The 12,256-nt window shown below is 40.4% G+C and overlaps 1 protein-coding gene across 1 annotated transcript in view; it reads left to right on the forward strand.

Annotated features, from left to right (window-relative positions):
- LOC116523830 (zinc finger protein 850-like) overlaps positions 1 to 10,901 on the forward strand; it is a 17,277-nt gene extending 6,376 nt beyond the window's left edge. The window contains exons 3-4 of the mRNA XM_032238917.1: positions 7,443 to 9,319; positions 9,820 to 10,901. Coding sequence (XP_032094808.1) covers positions 8,144 to 9,319; positions 9,820 to 10,884 — 2,241 coding nt within the window. The 5' untranslated portion in view covers positions 7,443 to 8,143 and the 3' untranslated portion in view covers positions 10,885 to 10,901. The remainder of the gene's footprint in view (positions 1 to 7,442; positions 9,320 to 9,819) is intronic.
- Positions 10,902 to 12,256: the final 1,355 nt, after the last annotated feature.

Here is a 12,256-nt window from a genome sequence, read left to right on the forward strand (position 1 = left end):
AATCACAACAATTATTTCCCTCCCTGTGATGCTTCTGGCAAGTGGCATCCACTGCAAATGGCTTTTTTCTCTGAGTGTAATAGAGACAGTCCTCTGTCAGGGAATTATGCAGCAAGTTCCCAAATGAAATCAGAGATACTGAGGCAATTTTGTAGTTTTATATATAAATAAATTAACATATTTACAGGAAACAAAGTGGGCAGGAACACAGGAACATCCTGAGGTAACTCCAAATAGCATACAGAGCACACAGAAGAAGAAGAAAGCAGGGGAAATGGGAAACTCCCCCTTTAAACCTACGGCAACCAATCATAGTTTTGATTGCTCATATAGGAGCTAGCACTCAACTGCTCACTTCTTGCCCATTGTCCAATTTAATTGTTCCAGCTACTGAATTGAATATCCTAAGACCCCTCCAATTTATAGCTGGACAGCATTGAAACTAAATTGTTTCACAAGATTTTTGTGTTTTTGTATACTTAATGGTTTTGTCATGAGGTCAGCTAAATTATTTTCTGTCAATAAATTATGTCTATTGCATTTTCTTTCCCTGCTTGTCTGACATTACATTATTTTATGACAATGTGCTTTCTTCTGTTTGTACTCGCACCTGTTGCCATTTGTACACATGCTGTGTTACCTACTGTGTTATTGGTATGACTACTTTCACTTCAATATCCAAATCCTTTACTAACCGTTCATTTGATGGTTGTAAATGCAATCCTAAAATTCCATGGTATCGTTTTAATTCCTTACCAGTGTTGTTGTGTAGGTTGTTATGTGTAGCGGGTTAAAATGTTGACTGTACAGAGGGAGGAGCCACGTTGCGACAACACATCGCACAGACCCGACAGTCCGGGTCTTTCGATGAAACTTTTGTCTTTGGATGGTCCGGTAGGACCTAAACCGTCCCGAAGAGACGGCGACAGGGAAGCCAAAGCCTTGCTGGTCACAGGGACATCGCAAAGTCCCTGTTTGACCCAAGCGTAGCGCTTCCAACTGAGGACAAACAGGTAGCCCCCAGGCTGGCATAGTCGGAGATCGCTCCTGAAGGAAGAGACGAAGCGAAAGCATTCCATCTGGTGAGGTTTTCTTTTTCTTTTTTTTTACTTTCAGAAGATCCATGCTAAGAAACTTTTTTAAAAAAATAAGAATAAAGCGGCGTTTTTGACACTTATTGGACTGTTATTAGAAGATTTCCTGCTCTTGTTAGTAACAATGTTTTGTGGATTGAAGTAATTGCAACATTTCCTGTCTCCCTGCTTGTAGTCTATGGATTGATTTTTTTCTTTCTATTTTTTTTTTCCTTTTTACTACCCTAATTTTTTTTTGTTGGCTAAATTAAACTTATTTTCTTACTTCAACAAAAAAAAAATTCTTCTACTGGTTAAAACCGCTAATTTATTGAATCTGCCACCTGGAAGCCAAAGTCTAAACTTTGTTTCTGTTTTGGTTACAATGTATCTTTTGTTCTGCTTCACTTGGTTTCACTGACCTTGCAATGGAAGGGTTTGGAAAAACTTAAAAAGCACGAAACTTGTTTTTGTTAGTGCTTCTGGTAAATATTTTGGCAAGAGAAGGAAAAAGATAAGCAAGAATAAAAACCCTCCTTGAAAGAACTGGTGTTTAAGATTCAAAATAAATACAGACACAATTCCTAAAACTTTGACAGGCTAGGGTGGCAGATTCCTCTTCCAATTTTTTTTCCTTTATATTTCTTTGCATTTTGAAAAATGGATCAATATTCAGAGGCAGAAAATTTAATAATCCAAAACATACTGGCTGGACTTCAAAATATTGCAGAAGGACTTAAGAGATTTGACAGGAAATGGGACAGTGTATGGGGTGCTACAGTTAAAGAGGAGAGGGTTGGAGCCCCAGAGATTAAAGAAGAGAATGGAAATATAGAAAATAAGGACAAGATGTCAGATGAATCTACTAATGGACTAAATACGAGCGAAAGTGAAAAGAAGGGAAGCTGGAAAAGTGTTTTTGACAACTTGGAGCCTTTCTTTCAACTTCAAGATGCAGGAGGGAAAAAAAGAGTGGAAAAAATGGAACTAAAAAGACATATATACCCAGAAACAAGTTTGACAACCAAAGTTAAGCCTACGTTAATAACAATTAAAGAGCGACGAAATTACATGAGAGATTCTTCAAGCTACAGAGTGCGGCGAGAAATGATAAACTCTGAAAAGATTTTAATAAGAGAGATGACACAGCTGCTGGCGAGAGAGAAAGATTCATTTTGCTACTGGAAGGACACTGGTTGATAATGCCAAATTGATGTTAAAAATTAGTTAATTTTTAATGGTTAATAAGTAGGGATGTTAGTATTTTGTAGACTCATAGATTATTATTGAATGTTTAATCGCTAACATGTAATATATCATGATATTAACAATGAAAGGATAACCTTAATTAGGATAAATAACCAGGCCACAAATTGCAACTGAGACCTGGTGGAATGATAAAACCTATAAATTTGTGCTTTAGACCTTCTTATGAAGCTATAAATAATTTGGATTAGAATAAGAGGTGATGTGACGTAAATAGCAAACAACTGTTTTCTTTTCTTTTTCTTTCCTTCTCTGTCTTTCTCTAATTATAATAATAAAAGGGAATGTTAATGCACATCTTGGAGATTTTCAACTAGAAATTTTAATTTGGAGTAGAAATGGCCAAACAACTGTTTCTTTTTTTCCCCTCCTTTTTTCTTTCTCCTTGTTTTTCAACTATAAAAACAAAAGGGAAGGTTAACATTGGTGATTATTAATTAGAAATGTCAATATTTTTCTTTCTTCTTTCTATAGATTGTCTTAGATTTTAAATGGTCATTTCATTAACATATATTAATAGATTGTTGTTCAGAGATTGTTGCTTTTTGCATTTGTAGAGAGAAGAGGAGAGAAAAATGTAAACAACCCTTAGTTAACTAATAATAATAAAGATATGCTAGAGAGGGGAAATATAAGATATCCTACTAATTGACTTTATTTTTTATTTATTTTTTATTTTTAGAACATGTTATAAGGATATAGAGATATGGCATATTGACTGGAACTGGGGGAAGGGGGAAAATGCCAACAGGTGGCTGTGTTTTTGAAATCTTTAGTTAAGATAAACTGATAGTTAAACTGATATGGTGATAGTAAAATATATAAATTTTTAACATGTACAGTTTAGACTGAATGGAATATATGTGTTTGTGAACAGAACGCACGAAATGTACCTGACCAATGGATACGCTTTCTACAAGATGTAATGACAGATGATGCTTTGTGTGTGTGTGTGTGTGTGTTTTTGTTTGTAATAAAACTAATAAAATTTTTATAAAAAAAATAAAATGTTGACTATATTGGTAATATCTGGCCACATTATGTGATAAATACTGCATAACAGACCAACTATGACTGCCTGATAAGAGTTCCGGATTACAAATTGTTCTATGCTTGATGGTTTCAAAATCTGGTAATATGTGAGATTGCATACTTCAACTTTGGATATATTTTAAACAATTGTTCTATTTTCTTCTTTTGATTTAGAATATATCTTTCTTCCTTTAATTTTTAAATTTCAACTCCAAAGGAGTTGTACGATGAACTATTGCAGGAAAACTGAATATGTCTAGTCTAAACACAGAGCAGGAGTAGGAGTAGCCATCATAGCATCCTATCAATATCTGAGGGGCTGACACAGAAAAAAGGCAGTGGATCCATTGTCCAATGTGCCTGGAAGCAGGACAAGAAGTAAATGGGGGAGACTTATCAAAAAGGTATCCAACCTAGAATCAAGGAGACATTTCAGTGAGAATCAGTGGAAATTCTTTGCCTCTAGAAGTTGAGGGTGCTCCATCACTGGGGTTTTTAAAGAGGTTTTTAAAGAGGGGATTGGACAGCCATTTGTCTGGAATAGTAAGAGGGTCCCCTGCTTGGAGAGTTGGTCTCTTCCAACACTATGTAATTGTGTAAGACTTCATAAACATTTAGGGCTCAGTAGCTAACTTTCACAAGCTATTTAGCATCACATTTCATATGGCTTAGTTGCAAAAGTAGGTTACTAGGAGACAAAAATCACTTGATAGCATTTAATCAGTGAAAACGCCTTACAAACACGTTAAAGATAGAACAAGTGTGTTCTTTTGCCCCCTATTGGGAAATGGCAGTCATATATCAGAGACTAGAAATCCCCTTAATAGGGATATGTGGTTGAGCTTCAAGGAGTTAAAAGCATCGAGTTTAGCGTTGCTAGAAAGGATGGGAGGAGAGGAACTTCTTCCGGATCATTCATTTTGTGCTCTTCTCAGGGTCGAAACAGCATCTAGAAGGTGAGTTCAGGTCAGGTCGGAGGAGAGGCTGGGAGCAAGTCCGGCTGTTTGGTTTCCTCCATGATGTGGAAGCAGAGAGGCTATTTGGCTGAAGCATGTCAGCTGCTGCTCCATGTTCCCTCCCTCCCCAAATTCTGAGTCCACTGGTGCTCCATGCTTTAACACTGGTGGGCGCAATTTTCTGCTGTTGGGAGGATCTTAAAAAGTCTCCTTCAAGTTAAGATTAATTCCTTGGGAACAGCTTCCCTCCAGAAGTTGTGAGTTCTTCGTTACTGAAGGATTTAAAGTAGAGACGGGATAGCAATTAATCAGGAATGATATAAATCATTCCCTGAGCAGGGATTGGACTAGAGACCTCCAAGGTCCCTTTCAGGTCTGTTCTGATTCTGAATACTTTAGTATAGAGAGGAATTCACAGTCGACTCAATAACTGCAAAGTAGCCAGGTCCTGTGGCTGCAAAAGAAGCCCAAATCATCTCCCCTTCATCATTGTGCTTGATGGTTGGTGTGAGATCTTGGTGTTGATTTGTTTTATTTTCATCAAAATGGCATTGTGCTTTATGGCCAATATCTCCACTCTGGTCTTATCTGTCCAAAGGACTGTGCTCCAGAAGTCTTGTAATTTGTTCAGATGAAACTTTGCAAATCTAAGTGCTTCTTCCATGTCCTTTTTACAGAGAAGATGCTTTCTCCTGGCAAACCTTCCAAAAGGACCATAACTCGTTCAGTCTTTGTCTAATTGAACTGTCGTGAACTTTAACACTTTACATGCTAACTGAGGCCTGTAGAGCCTGAGATGTAATGCTTGGATTTTTTGTAATTTCTCTGAGCATTGCAGGTTGGCAATTGTCTTCTATGTTTTCCACTTATGCATGGGGAACGTAGAACGATGGAGTTTAAATTGTTTGGGGAGAGCCTTATAACCCTTCCCAGATGGATGGGCAGCAACAATTGCTTCTCTAAAATCCCCGCTGATGTCTTTACTCTTTGGCATTTAATTCACACCTCAATGCTGGAGAACAGGAAACTCCTACAACTTTGGCTTTCATAGATATAGTCACACTTGCTGATGATCATTTGATCAGCAGCACTGGCTGCTACTTTGCCTCTTCATACCTTCGGAAGAAGGAAGAGTGTTTTTAGTTTCTCAGTTTTTCATGTCTGTTTTGGCTTTGTTTTTGTAAAAGAAAATGATGCCATGGGTGTAATATATCATCTGTTGTTGCTCATCTGATGTTATATTTTCCTATTTTTTAACCGCTAAGAATGAGGTTATTTTTACTATGCCGTGATACATAAAATCATAGAGCTCAAGGAGGGTGTACTTTCTTCTTTGCATAACTGTAATTGATGATAACCCTTTGCAAGGCTGAGAATTTGTGACTGATCCGAGTCAACATGTGAATTTCATGACTGAATGCATAATGGAACTTGGATCCCAGCAGTGACGTGCAGTCAGGGGAGACAGTGCCTCACCACTATCATCATGAAAAGAAAAGAAAAAAAATGTAAAAGGAAAAAGGCTGAGGTAGTTGCTGCCAGAGCCACAGTGCTTAGTGCTTAACTGTTTAAAAAAGCCTCTTAAAAAGTGCCCTCTACAGGAAGAGGCGGGAGAACCACGTGCCTCATTTAGTCTGACTTTATGATCACTCGAGAAGAGTTAAGCAAGGGTTAAAAGCCGAAACATTCCTCATGTAGATGAGGCACGTGGTTCTCTCGCCTCCTCCTGTAGAGGGCGTTTTTTAACAGGCTTTTTTAAACAGTTAAGCAGAGTCATCCATCAGGGATTCTGGCAGCAGCTAACCCAGCCTGACCTCAGCAGCTGTTGCCTTTTTCCTTTTATATTTTTACATTTTCATCATGGCAGACAAGAGCAGAGTTGAAATCCTCTATGTGTCAGCGTTCCAAATATCATGCAGAATTATGCAAAGATCCTTTAAGAATTTTTGGCCTGCCACTGTGATTGTGAAACAGCTGGAAAAGATATGTGGGTCGGAGGGAGGTGGAGGAATTCAAAATTAATGTAATTTGTAGGTAATTGTAAGTATTTTGTCTCTGTGTGTGTGCTTTTCTTCACTCAGAGGGAGAGGCAGGGAGGGCAGCCCACCCACTTTCTTTCTCTGTGCCAGGGAAGCACGCCAGCAGAGGTGGGTCTATTATCCACCTCTGCTGGCAGGCTGGCACTTTCTTTCTTTCTTTCTTTCTTTCTTTCTTTCTTTCTTTCTTTCTTTCTTTCTTTCTTTCTAGAAAGCGGCTTGTTTGAGAAGAGAGGGGCAGCCTGCCAGCTTTCTTTCTCTGTGTCGGGGCAGCCCACCAGCAGAGACGGGTCTTTTACCCGCCTCTACTGGCAGGCTGGCACTTTTGGCCGCACCGGCACTATGTCCGACATAGCGACAGGGCAGCTTTTGCCTGCTTTCAAGAAAGCGGGTGAGCCGTCCTGCTGCTATGTCCGACATAGAGGCGGGAAGCGTCGGTCATCGCTTTCAAGAAAACGGGCAACAGCCGCTTTCAAGAAAGCTTTCTTGAAGCAGGCAAAAGCTGCCCTGCTGAGGTGGCGCAGTGGTTAGAGTGCAATTTAGCAATTTAATGGGTTTATATGCCGTCCAATCCCGGGGGGGACTCAGGGCGGCTTACAAGTACGAATAAAATAAAATAACATACAGCGGGAGAACAGTACTGCAGCCACTTCAGCTGACTGCTAAGCTGCAGTTCAGCGGTTCAAATCTCACCGGCTCAAAGGTTGACTCAGCCTTCCATCCTTCCGAGGTGAGTAAAATGAGGACCCAGACTGTGGGAGCAATATGCTGACTCTGTAAACTGCTTAGAGAGGGCTAAAAGCCCTATGAAGCGGTATATAAGTCTAACTGCTATTGCTATTGCTATGTCGGACATAGCGCAGGGGCGGCCAAAAGCCGCATTCTTTCTTTTTGCCTCACCAGCCACAAACCTCACCGCATGTCACTGGATCCCAGTTGTCAAATGAGTCACAATTAATGTAAGAGATTATTCTAGCATTGTGGCATGTTTGCTTTTTTACTGTAATGTATACTTTTTTCTCATCTTCTACAACCATTTTACAAACAATAAAAGCTACATTTTCATTTGAATCTTACAGGTAAACATGATGCCGGAAGACCGCACTGGACGACTGAGACTAACAAGCAATATTGAAAAGCAAAGCAGATTGAGGCAGAAATAAAAATATTCTCCCTTTCCATCAATAAAACCACAGAATTCACCTTCCACAAAAGGTGAGAAACAAAGGAAAGAAAATCAATAACAGATTTCGAGTTGGAAAAAGTAGAGTATGTGGAACTCAAGGGCACAATACACTAAAATGTCAAGAGACATATTTCCATCGAGAAAGGTATGCCTATTATGGAAAAAGCAGACTTCAAATTGTAAGTGATTACGCAGGGGAGAATCTACTCTGAAGAAAAGCACATACAAATTATCTGAACGTGGCAAAAGCGTTTGTCAGAACAGATCCTTCTTGGCTCACAAAAGAATCCACACAGAAGAGATGCCCAATGTGGCAAAACCTTTAGCGAAAATGGCAATTTGGTGATACATCTGAGGATTCAAAGCAGGGAGAAGACGTATGACTGTCCAGATTGTGTGAAACATTTCACTGGATCTTCCCACCTCGTGAGACACCTGAAGACCCACACAGGAGAGAAACCCTTTGAATGTCCTGTTTGAGGGAAAAGTTTCAATCAGAATTCTCACCTGGCGAAACACCAGAGGACTCACACAAGAGATTAATCCTTTCAGTGTCCTGTTTGGGGGAAAGGTTTCAGTCAGAATTCTAACCAGATGAACCATCAGAAGACTCACACAGCAAAGAAATCCTTTGAATGTTCTGAGTGTGGAAAAAGTTTCAGTCGGAATTTTGACCTCTTGAACCATCAGAGGACTCACACAGGAGAAAAACCCTTTGAATGTTCTGTTTGTGGGAAAAGTTTCAGTCGGAATTCCAGTCTGCTGAATCATCAGAAGACTCACACAGGAGAGAAACCCTTTGAATGTCCTCTTTGTGGGAAAAGTTTCAGTAAGAATTCTGTCCTGGTGAAACACCAGAGGACTCACACAGGAGAGAAACCCTTTCAATGTTCCTATTGTGGGAAAAGTTTCAGTCAGAATTATGACCTGGTGAAACACCAGAGGACTCACACAGGAGAGAAACCCTTTAAATGTCCTATTTGTGGGAAATGTTTCAGTCAGAATTCTCACCTGGCAAAACACCAGAGGACTCACACAGGAGAGAAACCCTTTGAATGTCCTGTTTGTGGAAAACGTTTCAGTCAGAATTCTGACCTGGCGAAACACCAGAGGACTCACACAGGAGAGAAACCCTTTGAATGTTCTGTTTGCGGGAAACGTTTCAGTCAGAATTCTAACTTGATGAACCATCAGAAGACTCACACAGGAGAGAAACCCTTTGAATGTACTTATTGTGGGAAAAGTTTTAGTAAGAATTCTGACCTCTTGAACCATCAGAGGACTCACACAGGAGAGAAACCCTTTGAATGTTCTGATTGTGGGCAAAGTTTCAGTCGGAATTCCAGTCTGCTGAATCATCAGAAGACTCACACAGGAGAGAAACCCTTTGAATGTCCTGTTTGCGGGAAAAGTTTCAGTCAGAATTGCAGCCTGGTGAACCATCAGAGGACTCACACAGGAGAGAAACCCTTTGAATGTCCTGTTTGCGGGAAAAGTTTCACTCAGAATTGCAGCCTGGTGAACCATCAGAGGACTCACACAGGAGAGAAACCTTTTCAATGTTCTGATTGTGGGAAAAGTTTCAGTCGGAATTCCATTCTGCTGAATCATCAGAACATTCACATAGCAGAGAAACCCTTTGAATGTCCTATTTGTGGGGAAAGTTTCATTCAGAATTCTCACCTGGCAAAACACCAGAGGACTCACACAGGAGAGAAACCCTTTGAATGTTCTGATTGTGGGAAATGTTTCAGTTACAATTCCAACTTGGTAAGACATCAGAGACTTCACAGATTTCCCGCTTTGCATGTGTAGTATATGGACAAACTTTAAATGAGAATTCTGACCCTATGAAACAACAGAGGACTCACACAGGAGAGAAACCTTTTGAATGTCCTGTTTGTGCCAAACGTTTCTGTTAGAATTTGAACCTGGTGATATCAATGATGATACATCTGAAGACTCACAGCAGGGAGAAGCCGTATGACTGTCCAAATTGTGGGAAACATTTTATTGGATATTCCCACCTCGTGAGACACCTGAGGACCCACACAGGGGAGAAACCCTTTGAATGTCCTGTTTGTGGGAAAAGTTTCAGTAAGAATTCCAACCTGGTGAAACAACAGAGGACTCACACAGGGGAGAAGCTCTTTGAATGTCCTGTTTGTGAGAAAAGTTTCAGTCACGATTATAACCGGGTGAACCATCAGAGGACTCACACAGGAGAAAAACCCTTCAAATGTCTTGTTTGTGGGAAAAGTTTCAGTCAGAATTCGGACCTGGTGAAACACCAGAGGACTCACACAGGAGAGAAACCCTTTGAATGTTCTGTTTGCGGGAAACGTTTCAATCAGAATTCTAACCTGGCAAAACACCAGAGGATTCACACAGGAGAGAAACCCTCTGAATGTCCTGTTTGTGGAAAACGTTTCAGTCAGAATTCTGACCTGGCGAAACACCAGAGGACTCACACAGGAGAGAAACCCTTTGAATGTTCTGTTTGCGGGAAACGTTTCAGTCAGAATTCTAACCTGATGAACCATCAGAAGACTCACACAGGAGAGAAACCCTTTGAATGTACTTATTGTGGGAAAAGTTTCAGTAAGAATTCTGACCTCTTGAACCATCAGAGGACTCACACAGGAGAGAAACCCTTTGAATGTTCTGATTGTGGGCAAAATTTCAGTCGGAATTCCAGTCTGCTAAATCATCAGAAGACTCACACAGGAGAGAAACCCATTCAATGTTCTGATTGTGGGAAAAGTTTCAGTCACAATTATTACCTGGTGAAACACCAGAGGACTCACACAGGAGAGAAACCCTTTGAATGTCCTGTTTGCGGGAAAAGTTTCAGTCAGAATTGCAGCCTGGTGAACCATCAGAGGACTCACACAGGAGAGAAACCCTTTGAATGTAATGTTTGCGGGAAAAGTTTCACTCAGAATTGCAGCCTGGTGAACCATCAGAGGACTCACACAGGAGAGAAACCATTTGAATGTCCTGTTTGCGGAAAAAGTTTCAGGCAGAATGGCGGCCTGATGATCCATCAGAGGACTCACACAGGAGAGAAACCCTTTGAATGTTCTGATTGTGGGAAATGTTTCAGTCAGAATTCCAATCTGCTGACTCATCAGAGGATTCACATAGCAGAGAAACCCTTTGAATGTCCTACTTGTGGGAAAAGTTTCCGTCACAATTACAGCCTGGTAAGTCATCAGAGAACTCACACAGGAGAGAAACCCTTTCACTGTCCTCATTGTGATAAATGTTTCAGTTACTATTCCAACTTGGTAACACATCAGAGAATTCACAGATTTCCCGCTTTGCATGTGTAGTTTATGGGGAAAGTTTCAATCAGAATTCTGACCCCATGAAACAACAGAGGACTCACACAGGAGAGAAACCTTTTGAATGTCCTGTTTGTGCCAAACGTTTCTGTTAGAATTTGAACCTGGTGATATCAATGATGATACATCTGAGGACTCACAGCAGGGAGAACCCATATGACTGTCCAAATTGTGGGAAACATTTCATTGGATATTCCCACCTCGTGAGACACCTGAGGACCCACACAGGGGAGAAACCCTTTGAATGTCCTGTTTGTGGGAAAAGTTTCAGTAAGAATTCCAACCTGGTGAAACAACAGAGGACTCACACAGGAGAGAAAGCCTTTCAATGTTCTAATTGTGGGAAAAGTTTCAGTCAGAATTATGACCTGGTGAAATACCAGGGGACTCACACAGGAGAGAAGCTCTTTGAATGTCCTGTTTGTGGGAAAAGTTTCAGTGACGAATATAACCGGGTGAACCATCAGAGGACTCACACAGAGGAGAAACCCTTCAAATGTCCTGTTTGCGGAAAAAGTTTCAGGCAGAATTGCAGCCTGGTGAACAATCAGAGGACTCACACAGGAGAGAAACCCTTTGAATGTTCTGATTATGGGGAAAGTTTCAGTCAGAATTCCAATCTGCTGAATCATCAGAGGATTCACATAGCAGAAAAACCCTTTGAATGTCCTGTTTGCGGGAAAAGTTTCAGTCACTATTACAGCCTGGTAAGACATCAGAGAACTCACACAGGAGGGAGACCCTCTGAATGTCCTGTTTGTGGAAAACATTTCAGTTACAATTCCAACTTGGTAAGACATCAGAGAATTCACAGAATTCACCCTTTGCATGTGTAGAATGTGGAAATAGTTTCACACAGGAGAACAACCTTTAGAGTAACTTGATTGTGGGTATATTTCAGTCAGAATTCCAACTTTGTGGAACATCACAGGACTCGCACAAGAGAGAAAGTCTTTGAAAGCCTTTGTGGCAAAAGTTTTTGTCAGAATTCGAACCTGGTGATATACTGGAGGACTCACAGAGGAGATAAATCTGGCTGTGGATGATGCTTCTGGCCTAAATTGTTCCTTATTGCCCACCTGGAATCCAACTGGGGGAAAAGTTGATGAGTTTAGATAAGGCTTGAATTTTATTTCTCATCTCTCATTAGGAATGTTAGGTGAAAACCTATCTCAGAATTAGACTTGTAAGTGGAGAGAAAAGGAAAAGGGAAAAGGGATACCTACCAATTTCTCGTTATCAATTTCATTTTTGCAGAAGTAGTGGAATTCCTCAAAAGGTTTTTGGCTGGTGTTTTTGTATATTGATTAACAGAGATGTGATCCTACCATACTTACCTTCCGGATTGCTCCTTTGGAAG

The sequence above is a fragment of the Thamnophis elegans genome, chromosome 2 (assembly GCF_009769535.1).
Source record: "Thamnophis elegans isolate rThaEle1 chromosome 2, rThaEle1.pri, whole genome shotgun sequence".
In the NCBI taxonomy this organism is placed as follows: Eukaryota; Metazoa; Chordata; class Lepidosauria; order Squamata; family Colubridae; genus Thamnophis; species Thamnophis elegans.